The 24,046-nt window shown below is 41.2% G+C and overlaps 1 protein-coding gene across 3 annotated transcripts in view; it reads right to left on the bottom strand.

The window, feature by feature from the left end:
* ZNF106 (zinc finger protein 106) overlaps positions 1-21,863 on the bottom strand; it is a 47,352-nt gene extending 25,489 nt beyond the window's left edge. For 2 of the 3 annotated variants that reach the window (XM_071744646.1, XM_071744647.1), the window contains exons 1-4: positions 21,703-21,863; positions 12,816-12,901; positions 10,223-10,284; positions 1,511-1,708 (exon numbers count right to left, since the gene is read on the bottom strand). In XM_071744646.1, the coding sequence (XP_071600747.1) occupies positions 1,511-1,708; positions 10,223-10,284; positions 12,816-12,869 (314 nt within the window). In that variant the 5' untranslated portion in view covers positions 12,870-12,901; positions 21,703-21,863. Of the gene's footprint in view, positions 1-1,510; positions 1,709-10,222; positions 10,310-12,815; positions 12,902-21,702 lie in introns of all 3 variants that reach the window. The other variant, XM_071744648.1, reaches the window with a different exon arrangement.
* Between the last annotated feature and the right edge of the window lie 2,183 nt (positions 21,864-24,046).

The raw sequence follows: 24,046 nt of genomic DNA, 5'->3' as shown, positions 1-24,046 counted from the left end.
CCCAAAAGTGAGATCTACTGCCCTTTGGACAGTACTTGTGCTTGGCAACCTGTCATGAACACATGGTAAATTGTCACATGTCCATTTAGAGATAAATGCTGCCCTAACTCCAACAGCTGTTTCCAGGATCAGCAGTCTAAATGTTCTAGGTATTTATTCTACCTATTTTTTAATTTAATTTAAACTTCATTAAAAGTTTTTGGAAAAACTGACCACAGAAATGCTTCTTTCTGACATTACAGGAGTACTTTTATTCATGATCCCTGGACAAGACAGGAAACTTACACACTATGACTGAAAAGCAACTTCTTTAAGTAATCTGAAAATTCATATTGTACCACTCTAAGTTTTCAACACCTTCTAGTTTTGCTAAAAAGATGCACAAATAATTACTCTCTAAGAGGAAATGGCCTGTTGCATAATAAAAAGTAAACTCTAAGAACTCCAAGAAACAAAATCTAAGTGATACTGTGAATTCTAGGAGTGGGCCCAAAGAGATTATGATCTAATGGAAACAATTTTGCTGTATTAATAACTTAATCCGTGTACTTTCTTTTTCTCCCTTCTCCAAACTAGTATCCAGCAGAGAGAGATTTAAAAGATTTTAATTGCCTGGGAATACTGGCAGCATTACTACTTCACCACAAAAAAGCAACACTGTTGATACCACCTACACTGATAGAGGAACATGGGCATCATGCAGTACAGGGACATCTTGGTATGACAGAATGGGATCAAACCCAAATAGAGGAATTTGTGTGCTTGGAGATGCTAATTGAAATCTCAGAACAAGCAAGAGCTTCTTTCAAAGTTCTTATGCCCCTCTAATACCACTGCCATACCAAAAATCTATTAAAATATTAAGATTCCCAACTGGAACAGCCTATTAGTGATGCACATTTGCAGAGCCACATGGAAGACAGAGGGAGATACTTGCTACTCTCTGCAATCTTCTACTTCAAAGAGAGCCACTAAATTATGTTTTGGTAACAGTTAGCAAAAAGATAAAACAGGTAAAATATTTCTTTCAAGTAAGACTTCAGACATTGACAGAACAATCTAGTTAAGTTTTTAAAATAGACTGAAATTTTACAACAAAGCACGTTCAGCAACAGTTTCCAAATGGCCAGGTTCCTACAGACACCCCCTGCCCCAAAAATATTAGCACTACTGTCACATTTATTAAGCCTTTCAGTTACATGGGCATCAAATACTGAAAATCAAAACATTAAGACTCTCAGAACACCATATTCCACACTGGGGACTGTTCTTATCCATAATGGGGAATAGCTGTATTTCCTTCCTTGTAGTGGATCAACAGAACATTCAGCAGAACAATGCTTACATACTGAAACTTCAATATCCACATAGGTCTCCTGGATTGTTCTCAAAACAAATATACTGGCACCAGGTAGTTTACCTGAGTTTACCAGGAGCAGCTAGGCTAGATGGCATCCTAACTCTGTTTTTAAAGCAACTCCATGACCTAAGAGGAGAACGAAAAACTCACCAGTTCTGTTCCTTCCTTTGCTTGATTAGTTGAATGAGCTCTTTGTCAAGGTATTCTTCTTCAGCCTCTTCTTTCTCTTCCTCTTTCCTGCCATGGGCATCAACATTGTCTTTGTGCAGCTGGCTGGAGATGTGCTTGGCATATGCTGACAAACCCACGAGTGTCACCCTGCACACCCGGCACTCGTGGTTGCTGTCCCTAGGAAGAGAGGCAGAGGGTGGACTCTCAGCTCTGCCCACAGGCATGGCAGGTTTCTCTGATCTTACTTTGTTTCCTCTGAAGGTGCCTGAGTTCCAGGCAATTGGATTTTTGCTCAGTATACTTAAGTAACTTGAATTCTCTGGCTTGTTCTTTCAAGGTCTAATAATTCTGATGGTCAGCTTTTAAAAGATTTTTTTCCAACAATCAAGAGGTAGAAGACTTGGTAATAGGGCTGCGTTTACAAGGATGAGGAATTCTTCTTGAATTGTTGTACTCAAAGTCTTTTCAGAGGAAACATAGTGAGCCAGGAGGCAGAGTGGAAGGCTTACAGAGCTAGCAGGAGCTGCTCTGAAGCCCTTCCATGGTGCCAGCTGCACTGGGGAAGCCTGGTGACAGCTTCTACATTTAATCCTTGCCTTGAGCCTTCCCCCAGGAAAATTTAGAAAAGGGAGGAGGGAGACCATGGATACAGCCTATCCTGACACAACATAGCCTAAACTGGGACAGCTGAGACTGCTGCCTGGAATCCAAAGACTCCAGAGCACAGCGAATGATGAGAGGGTATCTTCAGTTCACTGTACTTTATTTGGTTCAAGTGTGCATGAGGTCTGCTTTCTACTTTAGAGGACTTATCTTAAAAAATACAGGAATTATTTCAGCTGGAGGAAGTTGACAGCTGTGTCAGACAAATGGTTTTACTCATGTTTCAGGGAATACTGGATTACGGCTACATTTTTTTTAACCTTTTTTTTTTTTTTTTAATTCAGATTTCTAAAAATACCTTATTTGTTCTGACAGATCCTTTCAATACTGCAGTGTTAAGAAAATATGTATTTCGTTATAAACCTGAACAAGGAAAACACGTTCACCAGTTTAAAAAAAAAAAACAAAAAACCAGAAAAAAATGTAATGAGGGCATAGTTGACTACAAATAGGTCAGCAGGCCCAAGTTAGGACTTGCTGCCTGGCTCCACAATGCTGTCTTTAATTCTGCCATTTAATTCACAAAAGCAGATCTGCATATCCCCATGGCACACTTGAGGTCAAAGTCTCATAACAGTAGCATTGTGACATCAACACAGAACTCATGACTGGGGTGAAAAAATGGGATCCACAGAGGAGAAAGACAAACATAAACCCTTGTCCTTTTTCAGAGTAATTATAAAATAAAATGATAAAAAGATCAGAAGATTAATCAGAAAATATTAAGCCAACATCCTTAGCAGAGTAGTTAATGGGAGTGCCAGCAGCTATGCTTTATTTATCCTGGAAATCTGTGGTTTTCCTGCTAACATAGTTGGGATATTTAACCAATTTGAACAGACTAATTAATGATTAATTTAGACTTTATTTAACTATTTTGTATGCTGCAGCCTGACTAATTTCAGGTAAACATTTTGATAAATTTCATTTACAAAGTCAGTAGCTTACAAATCTAGTCTGTATTTTCCTGAGGGAGGTGTATTTCATTTTCCACACTTCATACTCACTAAGAAATATTCAAAGCCGAGGTACTATACATTGTACTTAGGGCTATCTCATTAACCCAGTAAAAATAACCAAACCAAATCAGTAAATTTTGCTAATGCCATAGGATGAATCCTTTTACACTCATGAAGGGCACAGTTATGCCACTGCCATATTTTTAACTTAGGTCATCACACAAGGCAAACTGCAAATAGAAAGTTGGCTTCTTGCTAGAAACACTGCTCTTTTAACAGCACGTTCCACTTAAATCACAAGGACACTTCAACAAGAACTATACTTTAATGGGTACTAATTATGTTTCAGAGAACAGCCCAAATCCTCTGTAAGATCCATGTTTTAGTTCTTTCATAAAACTTTCATCATCCTCTTTCATAGTCTAAATAAAGAAATGCAAAGCCAGTGAGCTAGCAGCTGGCCTAAGGACAAAGAACTGGTTTCTATCACTCCTAACAAGCAAGTCACTAATTATAAATTCTATTAATTACAAATAATACAAGTATTACAAACATACACAACAACTCTTCTAACAACTGACAGCTTGAAACAAGCCTCACATGGGGGGTGCCTAGATTTCTGTCCTGCTCTTGATTTACATGAACCTGAAGAAAAAACACAACACTATCTTTTTCTACATGAATAAATGCTTAAGTTAAGATTAATTGGCTAAGAGTTTAGGTAAGTTGAGGGAATTTAGACCTCCTTCAGTTCTTTCCTTTCTGTATCCCTTTTAGTATCAGCCAGAACTGGGCACACACACACTGATCATGCATCTGCATTTCCCCACCATGCAGGAACACTGCACTATCTTAGCTTCTCAACAAGAGGGACAAAAGCAGTTTGAAATAAACACAACAAAACTATCTTCAGCATTAAAACATCCAGGAACTTGTATTTACTGGAAGTGTACTTCAGCTAGCAAACTCAATGTCCCTCAGACAAGAGGTTATTTCACTTTCAACTAAAAGCAAAACTAAACAAACCCACTAAAGCTCTGTACTTGATATCCAGTTCTTCTTGTATATCTGTGCTGGGTTTGGCTGGGACAGGGTTCATTTTCTTCATAGTAGCTAGAATAGGGCTGTGGTTTGGATCTGTGCTAGAAACACATAATAATGCAGAGATATTTTCATTGCTGTTGAGCAATGCTCACACAGTCAAGTCCTTCTCCCACCCCACCAGCAAGTAGGCTGGAGGTGCACAAGAAACTGGAAGGGGTCACAGCTGGGATAAGTGAATCAGCTGACCAAAGGGATATTCCACAATATGTAACATCAGAGAATGGCTCAGGTTGGAAGGGACCTGTTCTGGACTGATGTGGTGTTGTTTTTGGTAGCGGGGGAGAGGTCCCCTGTAAGAAGCTACTGAAAGCTCTCCAGGCTCCAAAATGTCCATTCCCCCCCCCCCTCTGGCTAATATTGAGGCTATCAGTGACAAAGGCCTGCAATTAACATATTCAAGAAGGGGAAATGATCAGCTATAAGACTTGAGAGCAGAGGAGAGATGAGGAGGAGGAGAGAAAAATACCACAAGGTGAGAGCAACACGAGCAAACAGTGTGCTGTGGCATCAAAGAAAGCCAACAGGATGCTGGGTGCATCAAGGGCATCACCACAGAGACAAAGAAGTCATCATCCCACTCTGCTCTGTGCTTGTCAGACCTGCAGTATTGTGTTCAGTTTTGGTCCCTGCTGTACAAAAAGGATGTGGAGAGGGTCCAGAGAAAGGCTATGAGGTTGATCAGAGGACTGGAGCAGCTGCCACATGAGGAGAGGCTGAGAAAACTGGGTTTGTTCAGCCTTGAGAAGAGAAGGCTTAGGGGAGACCTTATTACAGAGTTCCAGTACTTAAAGGAGGCTACAAGGAAGATGGAGACTCCCTGTTTACAGAGAGTCACATGGACAAGACAAGGGGCAATGGACACAAACTGCTCCTGGGGAGGTTCTGTTTAAACACAAGAAGAAAATTTTTTACTCTGAGGACATTCAGACATTGGAAGAGTCTCCCAGGGGAAGTGGTGGATTCCTCCACTTTGGAAAGTTTTAAGTCTCAGCTTGACAGGGTGCTGTAAACAATAATATTGGAAGGGTTGGACCAGATGATCCTTGAGGTCCCCTCCAGCCTGACATTCTATGATTCTGTGATTCAGTGCTGGAGCAGAGATACCATGGTTGGTGATGAAGGAGAGAGAGAAGGTGCCCTGAACAGAGGTTCCTCCAGATCCTGTGGTGAGACAGCAGGATGTCTCCCTGCAGCCCCTGGAGGAGCACAGTGGAGCTGATGTGGACCTGCAGCACTGGAGGACCCTGTGGCAGGGGAGGTGACTGTGCCCAAAGCAGCCCATGGCTCTGTGGGCAGCCTGTGCTGGAGCAGATTGCTCCTGTGGGACTGTACTTCGTGGGAGGGAATCATGTTGGAGGGGTTCATGAAGGACTCTCCCATGGAAGGGACCCCACTTTGGAGTAGGAGGAATCCTCCTTGAGGAGGGAGGAGCAGCAGAAAGCAACCTGTGATGAATGGACTGTAAACTCCCTGTCCCCCTGTGCTGCTGGTGGGGGAGGAGGTAAAGATATGGGGAACAAAGTAATTTGGGCCTGGGAAGAAGGGAGGGGTGGGGTAAGGTATTGAAGCTCTGATTTTTGTTTTCTCTTTGCCCTGTTTTGATTTGATTACTGATAAATTAAATTGATTTTTTTTTCTCCCATTTGAGCCTGTTTTGCCTGTGGCTGTAATTGGTGAGTGGGACCCTCCTAGTCCTTGTCTTGACCCACGATTTCCTCCTCACCATCCTAAAATGGGGAGGGAGAGAAGATGACCTTAGAGGTCACCTATCACTGGACACTCTTATGAAAGTCTCTCTCCAGCCTTCCTTTAGGTTCCCTTAACACACTGGAAGGCAGCTATAAGGTCCCCATGGAGTCTTCTCTTCTTTAAAAGCTGAAGCAGCTGGGCTCTCCTCATAGCAGAGGTGCTCCTGCCCCAGAATCATCTGTGAGGTCCTCCTCTGGACTCATTCCAACAGATCTATGTCCTTCTTATGATGTGGACACCAGAACTGGATGCAGTATTTGAGGTGGAGTCTCACAAGTGCAGAGTAGAGGGGGAGAATCACCTCTCTTGATGCATCCTAGGATGCAGTTGGCCTTCTGAGCTGCATAAGTGCACTGCTGGCTCATGTTGAATTTCTCACTAATCAACACCCCCAAATCCTTCTCTTCAGGACCCACTTTGTCCCCAGCTTCTAATTGTGCCTGGGACTGGCCCAACACAGACCTTGCTCTTGGACTTGTTCAACCTTATTCAGTTTATTCTGGCCCATTTCTCAAGCCTACAAAGGTCCCTCTGGACAGCATCCCTTCCCTCAAACGAGTCCATCACACCACATAGCTTGGTGTCATTGGCAAACTTCCTAAGGGTGCACTCCATGACATTGTCTATGTCACAGACAAAGATGTTAAACAGCACTAGACCCAGAAGAGAGCCCCTTGTCACTGGTCTCCAGCTGGACATCGAGGCACTGATCACAACTCTGACTACAACCTTCTAGCCAGTTCCTTATCAACCAAGTGGTCCATTCATCAAGACCATGTCTCTCCATCTTAGAGGCAAGGATGTCATGTGGGACAGCCTCAAATGCCTTCCAGAAGTTCAGGCAGACCATGTCAGTTGCTCTTCCCATACCTACCAGAGCTGTAACTCTGTTGCAGAAGGCCACCAAATTCATCAGGCATGATTTGCCCTTAGTGAAGCTAAGCTGGCTGTCACCTCATGGTTTTTCATGTGCCTTAGTACAGATACCAGGAGGATCTGCACTATGATTTTACTTGGCACAGAGGTGAGCCTGACTGGTCTGTAGTTCCTGATCTGTAGTTTTTGCTCCACTTTGGAAAAATGAGGGTTATTTCTAAGCTGTGGGAACTTTGCCAGTCCAATCTCAGCATATAAAGCTGGGGGAAGAACAAGGAAAGGGGGAAGTTCAGAGTGATGGTGTTTGTCTTCCTAAGTTGCCACTTTGCAGGATGAAGCCCTGCTGTCCTGGAAATGGCTGAACAGCTGCCTGCTGATGGGAAGCAGTGAATTAATTCCTTGTTTTGCTTTGCTTGCATGTGTGGCTTTTGCTTTACCTATTAAACTCTATCTCAACCCATGGGTTTTCTTACTTCTGCCCCTACAATCTACTCCCCCCATCCAACCAGGGGAGAGTGAGTAAGCAGCTGTCATGATTAGTGCTGGCTGGGGTTAAACCACAACAATATCATGAGGAGTAAGACTTCATGAAGAGAAGAGCCTTAAAACTATTATTATTATTATTATTATTATTATTATTCTATCCCTTGATATTACTAAATTAACTTCAATAGGAGAAAAGTGTGAATCAATGTATGCATTTCCTTCATCTCTTCCCCACATGATTAAAAGTAATTTCTAGTTGGATGTTAAATTTGAAGGTAGTAAGATGCTGATACTACTTATAGTATAGTTAATAGTATTATCCTCACACAGTTCAGCCACACTCACAAGACTGTTGCTTGTGCTTCACATTTTCTGCTTGGAGTAACTTTTGGTTTAGGTGGCTGTGAGACTCCTAAAAGACTTTTACTAAACATAAATGAGGGTAAGAGGGAGAGATACAGGGGAAGAGAACAGGGCTGCTGCTGAACAGTGAAAAATGAAGTTCATTATTAATTCTGAGAAAAAAACATCTTCCATTAATTCTTCTGAAAGAAGTAATAAAGACAGTTAGCTTAGTAACAAAAATGTAATGATGATGAAACAAATTTAATTTAATTTCAATCTTACTGAACTGGAAAACCAAGAATTGTCAGATCACTTGCAAGCCCCCGAGGACACAATATATAATTTCTGTAAATTACTGTAGAAATTACTGTTACCTTCAAGAGTCATAAACTAATATAACCCAATAAAACAAACAAAAAAAATCTAAAGCCAGAAATAAGATGCCAAAACATGTGAAACTTTAACCTGATCTCAGAAATATTGTAAGAAGAAGAAAATTCAGAAGAGAAATGATCTGCAAGTTAGCTTACCAGGATCCCCAAGACAGCATCTATTGCAAGGGACATTCTGATTTCTAAGCAACCTCTTTGCAGCTGTTCAGTGACAAAACAAATCCTTTTCATGCTCAACAGGACAGATACTGAATAGCAGCCCAGGCACATTTTCAGAATGTTCCTAGCTCCAAAGCCCCACTTTTGTGGGGTTCTCTTTTTAAGTAACTAGCTGAATTCAGGACAAAAAAATGGAAGAAATACAGAATGGCAAAGGCAGAAGAAAAACATTTTTAAAAGAAGAGAGTGGGGAAAGTGAGGAATTTATCATTTTTATGCCCTCCATCTCTACTAAATTCAATTTTTATAGGGTGTGAGGGGGGGTGAGAGTAAAAAGAAGAAATAGCTTCCAAAGCTGCATTTATACATTTTCCCACTGTCATGCAGGAATAATTTGTTAATCTTGACAACTTCAGGATTAACAAATTAACCAAATCTAATTTCAAGCAGGAAAGATTATTTTCATCTGATACATTTTTGCACAACATCTGCTTAAAGACAGGCTGATGATACAGATTCTGAAGACAGAAATTAAATTAACACAAATTAATTGAATATTAAAGAGAAGCAGAAATTAGACAGAGGTTATTTACTAAATTGTACTTCAAGGTAAGCAGCACCTTTTCCCTTAATGTTCTGCAATAAGGGTATTTTTTTGATTTAGTGAGAGAATTTGGAATGTTGGCACCTGTGAGCATGGAACATACATGCTACAGACTTTCTGGAAATCTTAACCTAAAACTATTTTAAGGTGCTGATTTAGAAAACCTCTAGCAATAATTAATAATTCAATCTTGTACTCCAAACATGAACTCTTCTATATAACCTATATACTTGCTTTGCATAGAAGTTTGCAGAGAACTATGTTTCTAACTTTCTCTAGTTTTGAAACATTATAAAACAAAGCAGTTGAAGAGTTTTAGTAGAATTCAACCTGGCACAACTTCACTACTTTGGCATTAGTATCTATCACAGTACAGATCAGAACCTTAATATCACTCACCCATCCTTTAATAGTTTAAAGAGGTCTGGAGCCCTAACAGCTCCTCTCACACAAAACAGAATAAAAGCTACACAAGCAAAAAGGTAGCAAGGAGACAGAAGCAGTTTAGCTTTTCTTCCCAGGATATAAGATAGATGGTTCTGACAAAATGGATCTCCCACACCTCTAAAAGGTGAAAGAGAATCACTTCCTAGTCCTTTAGAAGCTGTTTAAAAGAGATCTGCTATTTCCATATAAAGTTTGTGCTGCAAGATTACTAAAAATTAAGTCTTTGGATCAAATACTTAAATGGAAACTATTTGATCTGGCTACCTCAAAACCCATACCTCTGAAAGGATTTTTTAGTGCACTATGGTTATAACCCAATTCCATATTATCAGGGTGATATTTGAACACCCCTTAACTCCCTCCTGCTGCTTTCCAAAGACTGCAGATAAAACCAAGGAAACTGGAAGGACAACACAATCCACCCTGGTTAGGTCCCCTAAGCAAACAACTGGACCAAGGTGGCAGAGGACAAGGCAGTCACTTAAGTAGATGCACACCTTATATCCAGTATATCAGTCTTCTCACAGTAATTTAAAAAATCAACAATTGTTTCTACACCACTGAAATCTTTTACAAAACATGTTAAAAAGGAAAATAGCAGTGTTCATAATTCTGCCAAAGGCAAAATTCTAGTGCTTCCAAGAAAGCAAGCATGAAACCCTCAGGACCTTCCATTTTATTTCACTGCAGCTCACGAAATACAGGAGAGCTCCCTTCACATTGTTAGCTCCCTGAGTTTTTGACATTAAAAGAACATATTCATTGCCAGCCTTATCACAAGGCATGCAACAAAGTTGTGCATCAAAATAAATTGTGCAGTTTGGCTTTTATGGGAGACAGGACATGAGTTCTTCCAGAGAGTGACATACAAAATGCAAAGAGGAAGGATGCAAGATTGGTTTCATACCTTCCCTTCAAGTTTTCAAGTTCTCTGTGGTGAAGCATGCTTCTCATGTGTTCTTCCATCTCCTTCAACATAGAGAAAAAAGTACAACTGGTCAAAACAGAAAAAAAGAAATAAATGGTCTATCATATTTGAAAATCTCACTTTTGAGAACTCTCCTGACATGCAGGAAGGTGCACTCTGCTCCTCTAGGGCTGTAGCAGTTGCCATTTATGTTTCTATGACCATGAAAGCACAAATAGTCACAGTCTCAGGAAGTCATAAGATATTACCTTTCCTGAGGAAGGACACCCAAGAGCCATTAGAATTCAACAGAAGGAGAGCAGAATTCCAGGAGAAAGAAAAATAGGAGTGCATACAGCAAAGATTATTAGACCACTATTTGAAAATTACTATTGATCATAATTTTCATTAAAAGTCTCATTGATACCACTCTCCACAATCACAGTACTTAAGGCACTGGTTTCCTGTGTAATCTGAGCAGTCTCTCTGTATTTCTATTATGACACAGCTGTCATGTCACCATCACATAGTATCTTACTCTGCTAGATGCACTTCAGAAACTGAGATGTACACAATGTATACAGTTTATCATTTACAGCAGTCTTGATCTGTGACCTGCACTGCAGTTATAATTAATCACTACTGAAGGAGAGCTAGTGGAAGAGAAAGAATGTTTGTAACTCAGCAAAAGGAAGCAGTTCAGAAGACTCAACCTTCTCTTGGTGTCCTATCTAAAGTGCTTGGAAACATTCAAGGAACAGATACTAATCACTATCCTCTTTAGTCCTTGAAACCCCATCTGCAAAAGGAAAATAATCTTCAACTTTGAAGAGTTGGGTGAATCAATACATCAGCATTTGCAAGATACTGATGCACCACATGGCTAAGCAACATTATGAAAGTCCATGAATAGAGTCATAGAATGATTCTGGTTGGAAAAGATCTTTAAGATCATCAAGTCCAACCATTAACCTATAACTGCCAAGTCTAACACTAAACCATGTCCCTAAGCACTGCATATACATCCTTTTAAATATCTACAGGGATGGTGATTCCACCACTTCCCTTGGCACTCTTGTTCCAGAGCATGAGAATCCTTTCAGTGAAGGAATTTTTCCTAACATCCAAACTAAACCTCCCCTGAAAAATTTAAGGCCATTTCCTCCTGTTTTATCACTTACTACTTGAGAGAAAACACCAACACCCACCTTGCTACAACCTCCTTTCAGGTAGTGATAGATGGTGGTAAGGTCTCCCCCCCCAGCCTCCTCTTCATCAGACTAAATAATCCCAATTCCCTCATTTTAAACTTAAGCTCTAGACTCTTAACCAGTTTTGTTACTTTCTTTGGACACACTCAAACACTTCAACATCCTTGTTGTAGTGAGGGTCTCAAAACTGAACACAGTACTCAAGGTGCAGCCTCACCACTGCAGAGTATTAGGGGAGCAATTACCTCCCCAGTCCTGCTGGCCACACAATTTCTGATGCAGGCCAGGATGCTGTTTGCTGTCTTGGCCACCTGGGCACACTGCTGGCCCATATTCACCTCCTGTCAACCAATACCCCCAGGAGCTTTTCCTCTGGGCAGCTTTTAAGCCACCCTCCCCCAGGCCTGTAGCTGCACTTGGCTTTGCTGAACCTCACACAAGAAACACTCAGATGCAGTGTAGCCTGTGCATGATATGCAGTGCACAGGAGATACACACCAAATTGACACATGTGGTGTTGCATTAATTAACATCCCATGCTGTGCTACATAATTCCAGAGCTACTAAGATGATTAAGGGAGTGGAACATCTCCCTTATGAGGAAAGGCTGAGGGAGCTGGGTCTCTTTAGTTTGGAGAAAAGGAGACTGAGAGGTGACCTCATCAATGTTTTCAAATATGTAAGGGGTGAGTGTCAGGGAGATGGAGTTAGGCTTTTCTCAGTGGTGACCAGTGATAGGACAAGGGGTAATGGGTGTAAATTGGAGCATAGGAGGTTCAAGTTGAATATCAGAAAAAATTTTTTTACTGTAAGGGTGACAGAGCCCTGGAACAGGCTGCCCAGGGGGGTTGTGGAGTCTCCTTCACTGGAGACATTCAAAACCCCCCTGGACACGTTCCTAGGCGATGTACTCTAGGGGGCCCTGCTCTGGCAGGGGGGGTTGGACTAGATGATCTTTCGAGGTCCCTTCCAACCCCTAGGATTCTATGATTCTATGATTCTCCCTCAATATGGAAACACAGACCTCCCAAAAGGAATAAAAAAGTTGTATCTAACAGTATTCTTAACAGGTGACCACTTATAGCCAAATGAGTCTGGATGCTTTTCACTTCAATATCTTTATACAAAAATATAAAAACCACAAAGACCTTAATATTTTTAAAATTCAGAACCAATCATACAGCACAGCTGAAGAACATGCAAACAAATTTGACCTGTGATACACCTGGATCAGTGTATTCCTGATAGAGGTAAAAACCTTCATGCTTCACATAATTTTAAAATGAAAGTATTTCCTGCACACATTTCATGTTACTATCTTCATATTGGTATCTAGTGATAGTGTATCTAGTGATTGGTATCTAGTGTAAAGCATTATTTACCTTTTTTGAGTTGTACACAATGTGACACAATAGGCATTTTCTTTCTCGAACCATTCTTATTACTCTGGACAGATCTTACCCCATACCTGAAAAAAAAAAATTAGAAACCAACATTCAGTATTACTTTTTTTTTTAATTAGTCTGTTTTAGTAAGGCAAGTAAAAGTAGATTACTATTCATGGAAACACCTGTATTGATTCTTTAAGAGAATGCATAACTCCTGTGCATAGTCAAGTCTTAAAAAAAAAAAAAAATGTAATTTTAGACAATCATCTAAACAACTATAACAAAAAGCAGCTTTCCCTGTCTTTCATTTTGTTCCTTGTCCTCCAAGACATGGCACCCATTCTACAAGCAAACAGAGACCTGTAGGAATCCTCTCAACCATTCAAATCAGACTAACAAAACACTTTTCAACTAGGATGAGGAAAGGGAAAGAAGGAATTGGGAAAACCATGCAGTGCAAACTCAGATCTTTATTTTGGTACACAGGGCAGCTCAAGAAAGGTATTGGAAGTCCCTAGGAGAATTAAAAAGAAGCCAACCAGTCTTTAAGGTTTATCAACCCATTTAATTCACCATAAAATAAAACTAATAGTGATTTAATAGTGATTTAATAGTGATTTAATTCAGTATTTTTCTCATTAAACTCCATAAGCACTACACATAAGCATGTACCAACATACTCACTTTAAGCAACATTAAGATACACCCACTAACACCCTGCTCTTCATAGGCACCTTGTGTATTTGAATCATTAATAAAAGCTATTGATTTTCAGTCATTATTCCCCTAAATATATTATATAAACATTGCATGATAATGGTATTCAACATTTTAACAGTGATCTACTTAAGACTTGCATATATGCAAATGAAAGCAGCAGCAGGTCAAATAAATGCTGTACCTATTTTATCATAATGTTTAATTCATTCTAAATCAGAGATATGTAACTGTCTTGGTTATACTATGAGTAAAGTTATGTCTACATAAGTAAAATGGTACAATCTTTACTCTTTCTCTTAAAAGAGACTAAAACACCAAATGGTCAAACATTCTAGTAATTTTTTTTCAACTTGGCAGAAGCAGCTCCTCACCCTGGAATGGATGGAAATGTATCTTTTTACTACCAGCCATTTTTTTTATCTCCACACAGATGAATCCTTCCAAGCTTTGCTATCTTTTATTCGTCAACTTCAGAGCTAACTTAGCTCATACCACCAAATTTAACCTACAAGAACCTTTCTCAACAGCAAATCTCCACTGCTTACCCTGTGAAGTTAATTCTGATTATTTACCACCAACCTCTGCATCAGGGGCATCCAATCCTCCAAATCTGGTATTAACTAGAACTTGTGAGAAAAGGGAAAGAACTGGATTTTTTACCAAATCCAGTTTAATCAGCTTTCTACCCAGAGTTAAAGCAGCTCTGATATCCAGTGGTACAACTTAACTTTAAACAAACAAAAAAATAAGTAAACCCACACCCACTATAATTTTTAAAATGTTGTTATTTGAAAAATAATTCTCTTGCTCCAGACATGGATGTCAATTTACAGTTAATATATGCACCAGCACCTGTGCAACTTAAAGGGAAGAAACTGAGAGTTCAAGTAGCCCTTTTACCTTTAGGTAACAGAGAAAGCAGCTTCCTCCCTAAAATAAATTTTAAAAATCCATATCATCATACCAAAACTTACACACATAAAACACAACAGAAGATTCAGTTATCTTTTTATGTTCCCTAACCCACATTCCTAGGATGCCATTCTTGATCTCACTGCAATACCTGACAGTGTTAAAATATGCATCCTCTAGCTTTATCACATATAAATCCATGTACCAGAGGTGTGCATGCAGAAGCACCTGCCTTCATCAAAGATCAGTAGACAAAAATACCAAGTTTTGGAATAAATTGTTTTAAAACCAGATATAAAGAGTATAACCTGGTTTTAAATGGATTTCAGCTGAGACATAAGGGAAGGAAAGCTTGAGTTAATATGAACAGAGACAGAAAATGGTGTATTGCAGCCTTATGATTTTCCAGTAAGTTATTAGGTGAGTATAGGAGCACATCAATATAATGTTTATATACAGACATGTGCAGCTGCAACAAATCTAGAATTATTTTTGACTACAGACAAGTAACTAAGGTTTGGATGCCCATCCAATGTAGCTGTTTTAATGAGATTAATATGAAGTTACTCCTGAAAAGCCAGGGTGCTAATCCTTCCTCCAACTGCAGATACTTCCTTTTGCATTAAAGTATTCTGTACTCCCTCAGTGGTCTTCCCTGGCAACACTTTGTAGTTAAGCAGAGTAACACACCCTCCATGTGCTCAGGAACTTGTTAAGACTCCTCAAGTATTTAAACAATTCATTTTGCACAAGGGTGCAAGAGCAGCATGGGACTCAAACCAGGAAAAGCAGGCCAGTAAAGCATGGTGACTTGCTGCCACCAGCTAGCAAGTAATATTAAAGTAATATTAAAAAACTTTCACAGGTTGAGCTAACATCACAACTGTTTTGGCTGATACAGTAACTGCACACGATTACAGAAGAGTTTCAGGCTAACTGCCCAATCAACTGGGCATTACTTGTGGCAGACTACTAAAAATACTGATGGAATTCAAATGCTATTGGATGTCACTATGAAAAGTGAAACTTTCACCTCCACAGAGAGAAGCCCTTAGAATCAAGGACTCAGAAGAGATCCAGTAGATGCTACAGGGACCAGGAGAAGGCCAATGTTCTATTTCCAGATCACCTTTTGATTTACTCTCTAGTGATAAACCACCTCCCTTCCTTAGCTTCCTCCAAAATGCTGCTGTAAAACCTGTGGCTCACTTTAATGAAGTAGTTAAATTTTACTGCAAAAGAGCTTTCGTGAAGTATTTTGAAAAACATGAAAAATTCAAGTTATTCCCACACTCAGGATGCAACAGTGACAAGAACCAGACAGCTTTTGAGTTAGGCAGTCAGTGAGGGCATTTCATCTCATCATACACTGGTCTGCTCAGTCATAAAACACCAAGGAAATTCAGAAACACAGCTTTACCTACATACATGCAGGCATATCAATTCTTAATAAGAATTCTTAATAAAAAATATAAAAAAATCAGATTTAAGTTTGTGATTTTGAGATTATTATAGTTAAAATTATTTGAAATTATTATATTTATATTATATTATATTTATATTTACATTATATTTACATTATATTTACATTATATTTACATTATATTTACATTATATTTACATTATATTATATTTGTATTTATATTACATTTATATTACATTTATATTACATTTATATTACATTTATATTACATTTATATTACATTATATTATATTATATTATATTATATTATATTATATTATATTATATTATTATATTATATTATATTATATTATATTATATTATATTATCAACTTGTGGCAAAGCATACAAAATTACTTCTTGTGGAATGCTACCAGGAAAATCAGATACTCTAAAAAAAAAAAAAAAACAAACAAAAAAAGCAAACTGCAAGCAAAGAGAAAGTTTTCCCAAAAAGACCCAACTACCATGTAAGGGAGAAATTGATGCCAACACTGTAAAGTTTTCAAAACAAATGAAATGTTTTGATGAAATCCTACTTTGAAGGAATGTAACTGTGCAGTGGGTGATTTTTTTTGTTTGCTTTAGAGGGAAGGGATGCATTCTCCAACTATTGGATGTAAATGCAACTTGCCCAGAGCCTGCACCGAGTTTGGAAACACGACACATTTTTATTTACCTTAAGCAAGTTTGTTACAGAGACTTTGGAAAACACCTCTCACAAGTAAAAATAGTCTACAAAGAAAGTCAGGCATTAGACTGCTTCCTGCTACAACATCCATTTGTCCAGTTATTCAATCTCACCGGATAACATACATTAAAAATGTATGTCAAGGTTAAATCTGCTACACATCACTGGCTAAACACTCTGACTATATAAAGCCACAAGTCCCATGGAGTGGGGCAGGCAGCCCAGCATTCCAGATGCCCAGAAATCCTCAGGAGGCCTCAAAGAGATGAGCAATGTGGCCTGTCTGAACACTGCCTGTCCCAATGCACAGCAGTGGAAATTCTGCACTTGACAAGATCAGAAATCTGGAAGTTCAGAATGCTCTGGAGTAACTTGCACCTCACAGCTATGTCCTTCCTTTAGTGACTTCTCTCCTGCAGCAAAAAATTGCTCGTGTCCTCGCTGAGCTGTAGGACAGTAACACAGCTGCTACAGATGTGGGACAGACAACTTGCCACAAAGTGCATCTGTGAGAGCTGGAGTTGGTTGATGGAAGGAAACAGTGGGCACTGGGTGATTTTGAAAAGCATCTTGCTCAGAATAATTAGGAATGAAAAGCACATGAACAACCACAGCCAGGCTCGACCATCCGTAGTTTCATTATCAGCACAACTTATTCTGCCTAGAGAACCTCACACAAGTCTTAGAAAGCTGTATCCAACCACCTGCAGTGATAAATGAATGCTACAAAGTAATGATTGCTCATCTAGCCAAATAATGATTTACTAAAGCCTAGTAATAGGTATTTTCTGAAGGAAAAATGGCTATAAAACCATTTCCTTGTACTGCACACTGCTCCAAACATCACAGCCCAGTAGCACTGCTGTGAGGATGCTGTACAAACCCAAGTAATTCACCACAACAGGAAAAGAGACCTATGCTCAAATTTCATCACTTCAAGCAGAATTCAAGTGGAATAAAGCATGAACACTCCAAGCCTCACATGGATGTGCACAAGTCTATGGGACCAGATGGGATCTACCTGAGGGTATTGAGGGAGCTGGCAGAAGTACTCCCAAGCCACTCTCCGTTATTTATCAACAGCCCTGGCAAACTGGGGATGTCCCAGTTGATTGGAAACTGGCAAATGTAATGCCCATCTACAAGAAGGGTTGAAAGGATGATCTGGGGAACTATAGACTTGTTAGTTTGACCTTGATGCTGGGAAAGGTTATGGAGCAGGTCATCTTGAGTACCATAGAATCATAGAATTGGCTGGGTTGGAAGGGACCTCAGAGATCATCAAGTCCAACCCTTGATCCACTCCCGCTGCAGTTCCCAGCCCATGGCACTGAGTGCCACATCCAGGCTCTTCTGAAATATCTCCAGGGATGGAGAATCCACCCCTTCCCTGGGCAGCCCATTCCAATGGCTGATCACCCTCTCCAGAAAGAAATTCTTTCTAATGTCCAACCTAAACCTCCCCTGGCACAACTTGAGACCTCTTGTGCCCTCTTGTCTTGCTGAGAGTTGCCTGGGAAAAGAGCCCAACCCCCCCCTGGCTCCAACCTCCTTTCAGGGAGTTGGAGAGAGTGATGAGGTCTCCCCTGAGCCTCCTCTTCTCCAGCCTCAACACCCCCAGCTCCCTCAGCCCTTCCTCACAGGACTTGTGCTGGATCCCTTCCCAGCCTCCTTGCTCTTCTCTGGACCTGCTCCAGCACCTCAATCTCCTTCCTGAGCTGAGGGGCCCAGAACTGGACACAGGACTCAAGCTGTGGCCTCACCAGGGCTGAGCACAGGTGCTGCTCTGTTCAACCTCATCCCATCACCCAACAGAAAGTTAAAGACTTACTAAAGTTAAGTCATGACAAAGAGCATTATTCTCCTCTAGCACACTATCATGCCCTGTACAAACTGCTTTGTACCACAGTGGTATTGTTTTCTCTTTCATTGTTTTCTGTGGCAAAGGAGGTAACCAGATTACAATCCAGTAGTTAAAAGACTTTTCCCAGAAGTGAGACTTTCAAAGTAAACGCCTCCCTGCCTTCCAGAATTCAACTTCATCCTCACAAGGGGCTGAGGTTACTCTGTATCCCTCCCTCAGCACCAAACCAGCACCACCACACACCAAATGTTCAAACTGGGCAGCCCCAGTTCAGCCCAAACACTTCAACTGCTTTGACTCTGAGCCAGAGGGACAGGAGTTATTTCACAGATCAAAGTTCCTTAAGTTCCTGCTCAAAGCAATAAAATTGACTCCATGAACTACCCTGGGAGACACCTGGAAGAAACTGTTTGCATTCTATCCCATGTGTACATCTGGCTTTTTACAATACACAGGGAAGTTATACTGCAGATAAGGAGACTGAAGAAAAATATCTTAGATCAGTGCAGGTTCAGGAACACCTGGCATGAATACAAAGTTTTCACCAATGTCTATTTCTATTTCAAGTAAATCAAGTAAATCTAGAACAATATATACACCTTAAATCATAATCAAACTGCATCTTTCCAATCCCCTATATATATATGTAATGCTTATCATTTCCTACTATCCAAACTAAGGTTTTTTTGTTGTAAACTGAGATAACTCCTTCCTAGTGAAAAAAAAATGTTTTATTGCTATATTACTTGCAATAGCTTTTTTGCACACAAGAAGTACACACCTCAAACATAATTAATAATGATTAAGACAGTCTTACTATGAAGCAACAGTGATCCACAAGATGTGGGGCAAATAACTTATTTAGATATTTCTGTGAAGTATCAAAGTATTTTTGATTCTGTGAATCAAAAAATTCACAACAGCTTATTCTGATACCTTTGTGTCACTTCATAAAAAGCCTTCAACAAACAGACCTCTGTAAGAATGACAGAAACACCTGCCACTTAATTTTACACATTTCTATAACATGGAGCAGTATTTGGTGGTGGTGGTTTGGTTTTTGTTTGTGGATTTTTTCCTCTTTCCTGGGAAATTTCAGCTTATACTACTGCTCACACATAGACATATTCTGTCTCTTTCACAGATTACAAGTTAAGAACAGGGACTCAGAGCCCAAATCAAACCAGACTACTCTCTACATCCCACCTGTTGTAGCTCCACAGAAGCACATACCTGGCCTTGGCAAAATGCCTCTGGCTGCCAAAGAAAAAAAACTGCACAGACACAAGAGAGCATGTAGGAGAGCATTCAGTCAGTAATTGGGCTCTTTTTATTTATAGAGTCACTGCAGAGTATAAAAAAACCACTGGAGAGTGATTTGAGGCACTCAAACTAAGGCTGTCAAGTCACTCTTCAATATACAGAGCTTTGGTGCCAAGTAAATTCAATTTAAGGATCCAAAACATTATGACAGCCATCACTAATCACCAGGCAATAGAAATAGAGAGGTCTGTCTGAATTCTTACATCTCTGTTTGTCCCAGGACTGAATATTAGCAGCTTCATCAACTTAGGATTAAACTGGAAAATAGCCTAGGACTGGAAGAGACTTAAACTACAAATATGAAAAACATTTTTCTAAAAACTAATTAGTTCTCTGTAATGCACAGTATCCTTTTATTTTCCTACAATCAGCTTTAGTCAGATAACATATCAAATCTTATGACACCATCTGGTGGCAGAGTTCACAGATGAATGGTTACCAGATGCTAAAAATAACTGATTCCAGATATCTTACAAACCGTGTCTTTACAAGAAGAAGAAAAAAAAATCAATGGGATAAATATCTTAATTTTACCTGGGTAGGTATTTACAGGATAGTGATTGCTGGTTTCTTTCTACTGGCTCTCACAGTCCTGCATAAATTAACATGCATTTAGTTCACATCTCTTCCAGTGTGTGACATTTTTGAACACGTGGGCTAAAAATTGCCTGAAGTTTGGTCACAGTGATCAGAGTGACTCAGGTAACAGGCCAGCAAAGACTCAAAAAACAGTAACACAGGTGTCTGCCACAGCAGAGACTTCAGGATAGGAATCTATTTGCCAAGATTAGAAGCTACAAAGCCACATCATACTGGCCCTTAGAACCTGCAATATGTATCCCAAATATTGTGGTCCTAATAAGGAAATACTTTGAAACTTCAGCAAAACTATTAACCAAATTTTCTGAAGGCTTGCAGGTTTTCTTTAGGTTAGGATCTATCAGTTCTGCAAAACAGTCAGATTAATATAGTTCAATGACTATATTAATATATTTATACATTTACTGGAAAAGTAGCAAATAACAGAAACATCCAGGAAAAATACAGAAAAAACAGCTCTGGGAACTCATGCTGAAAACCAAGTCCACCAAACCTCAATCTTTTTCTACTTCAGGTCAAACCCTGGAAGTGATTTGTTCTACAAAAGCAGGAAGATGTTTAAAGTTGCACTTCAGAAGGTGTAGGAATGAAGGTGAAAGTAAAATGTCTTACTTGGAAGAGGCCATTGTTACCAGACCACTACCAATAAAGTATATTGAGCTGTAAGTTTTAATCACTCACACCACTTCCACCAGAAAACTTCCATAACTCTTGATAAACTCTTCTAAGTTGAAGTTCATAAGCAACCCTGAGCAGCTCCTAATATAATTTAATCTTGCATGTGAATTACCCTGCTTCCAGTGATGAATGACTACTTTCAGATACCTTAAAATTCCACTGTACTGTTAAGACTTGTTTCACACTTCCATCAGTGTGAAACACACTCCTTTTAGGTTACGAGGCATTTATCACCACGTTCATGCTTTCACTACAACGCGTTCTTAGCCATTATGAAGAAAAGTGAGTAAGCAGCTTTAATTCCCAAAGCCTCCTGGGAACACTCCTGGAAGGTATGGAGACAGCACGATAGCTGAGCAGAGAACACCCTCTAACAAAGCTCGTATTTAGCGGGAGGACAAAGTTCACACCACCGCAGCAATAAGGGATGCTCTAAAACAAAGCAAAACACATGCTCGCCCCAAGGCGGGATGATCGCTGCAAAAACCCCCCCGGACCGGGCCGGACCGAGCCGGGCCGGGCCGGGCCTTCCTTACCTCCCCTCCCCTCTGCCAGAGCCGAACAACCCCCCACCCCGCTCCCACCACAGAGCTCCCTCAGCTCCCCCCCCCTCCCCAGCTCCGGTACTCACACACCGCACCCCTCGCCAGGGCAGGGGCCCGGAAACCCATCCCTTTCCCAGGACCCAGCACACCGGGCCGCCACCGCCTGCCCCGGGCCCACCGCCCGTACGGAACCAGCACCAGCACCGGGCCGGGCCCACCCCACAGAGACCCGCGGCGCGCGGCAGGGCGGGGCAAGCGCCAAGCGCAGCCAATGGGCAGGCAGGACGGCGGCCGCGCTGCACGCCGGGAGGAAGCGTGACAGGGTTCCGCGGGGCCTGCTGGGAAATGTAGTCCTGGCGGCGGGAGGAGCATCATGGCGAGGGCAGCAGCGCTTGGTGTCAGTCGGGGCTGCTCACCAAGCGATAACGCTGATAAACATTATTATTACATGTAAATATAGGGCTATAAACACACACGGCGCCACGTGGCATTTTGAGTTAGCTCCCGAAGCGCAGGCAAAGAGACTACGTTTAGGTAGGAGACATCGCTTTATACAGTTGTGTGCAAAGTCACTGGAAACATGGTCTTATACACCACATAAAATCCCTTCTATCTACTACAGTTGTATAATGCCAACACTGCAAAACAAAACTACCCATGCAGGGGGATCTCTGTTGGCCATAGGTGGTCCCTAGAGTGGGTGCCCCTTACTCATTTCAAGGCAAAGTTCACTTCAGGACTCTACTGCTGGTGATTTTCTTGTCAAATGCTCTCTCTGGACACATTCAAAACCCACCTGGATGCAATCCTGAAGGTGATCCTGCCCTGGCAGAGGGGTTGGACTCTATGATCTCTTGAGTTTTCTTCCAACCCGTAACTTTCTGTAATTCTGTGAAGCATTTAGTGGCTTAAATTTTCATTTCCATTGGGATATCAAGTTTCATCCAGACCTTGTGAATGATTCACTTGAGGGATTAAAGCTGCACAAAAGCAGCTGGAAACATAGGTCAAATTTCCCAGCAGAATAGCTCCAAACATATTTAAATAGCATTTGGTTTAGCCCTTACTCATAACACTACTGCTCTAAAAGGCAGGCCCTGAAGACCTCAGTGGCAAGAAGCCCCTGAAGTCATGCTGGGCAATCCCAGCCAGGGCAGCTGTGTCTGATAAATCTGTCCCAGGAACAACTTGAAAGACAGAAGGTCAAGAGTGTGAGCTTGTGCCCAGGTTACGGAGTGTGCAGAAAGCCTCAGTTCCCTGTGATGTTTTAAGAACCCAAAGCCCAGAGGGCTGAGCATCGATCGAGTCCTGTGTCCAGTTCTGGGCCCCTCAGTTTAGGAAGGATATCGAGGTCCTGGAGCAGGTCCAAAGGAGGGCAACCCGGCTGGTGAAGGGACTCGAGCACAGATCCTATGAAGAGAGGCTGAGAGAGCTGGGGCTGTTCAGCCTGAAGAAGAGGAGGCTCAGGGGAGACCTCATCACTCTCTACAACTCCCTGAAAGGAGGGGGTAGCGAGGTGGGAGTTGGTCTCTTTTCCCAGACGACTTTCAACAAGACAAGAGGACACAGTCTTAAGTTGTGCCAGGGGAGATTTAGGTTAGATATTAGAAAGAATTTCTTTACAGAGAGGGTGATCAGGCAATGGAATGGACTGCCCGGTGAGGTGGTGGATTCTCCGTCCCTGGAGACATTTAAAAAGAGACTGGATGTGGCACTCAGTGCCATGGTCTAGCAACCGCACCGGTGGGTCAAGGGTTGGACTTGATGATCTCTGAGGTCCCTTCCAACCCGGCTAATTCTATGATTCTATGATCCTGAGGGAGAGAGGGAGTAAAACCATGTCCCTGTTCTGAGGTGACAGCAGTTTCACAGGAAGAAGCACCTTGCACAGGCTGCAAGAGGCACATGGGACACTGAGAGCCTGACTGCTGCAAGAGCTCCTGGCAGTGGCCTTACAGCAGGTACCAGATCCTGACAGCAGCCTAAATGGAGAAGTTATCTACACCCAAGGGCAGGCTGCCCAGGTCAGATAGGAAAGAGAAGGTCTGTGATGCCTCATGGCAGCTGCCGTGCTTCCTCCTAAGAGAGTAACTCACCCGGAGAAAAACTCCCCTGAGTTCAGTTTTGAGTCCTCCAGTGCAAAAAAAACATCCAGGTGCTGCAGCATGTCCAGAAAAGAGCAATGAAACTGGTCTGGAGCACAAGGCTCATGAGGAGTGTCTGAGGACACAAAGGGTGTTCAGCCCAGAGGAAAGGAGGCTGAGGGGAGACCTCATCACTCTTACAGCTATTAAGGGAGGTTTTAGCAAGAGGGGTGTTGGTCTCTTCTCCCTAATAAAAACTGATATGGCAAGGAGTGGCCTCAAGGGGCACCAGGGGAGCTTCGGGTTGGGTGTTAGAAAATCCTTCCGTCCCTGAAGAAGTTCCAAA

Source organism: Heliangelus exortis, chromosome 5, assembly GCF_036169615.1.
Source record: "Heliangelus exortis chromosome 5, bHelExo1.hap1, whole genome shotgun sequence".
Lineage (NCBI taxonomy): Eukaryota > Metazoa > Chordata > Aves > Apodiformes > Trochilidae > Heliangelus > Heliangelus exortis.
This window is presented reverse-complemented; position numbering and strand designations above follow the sequence as displayed.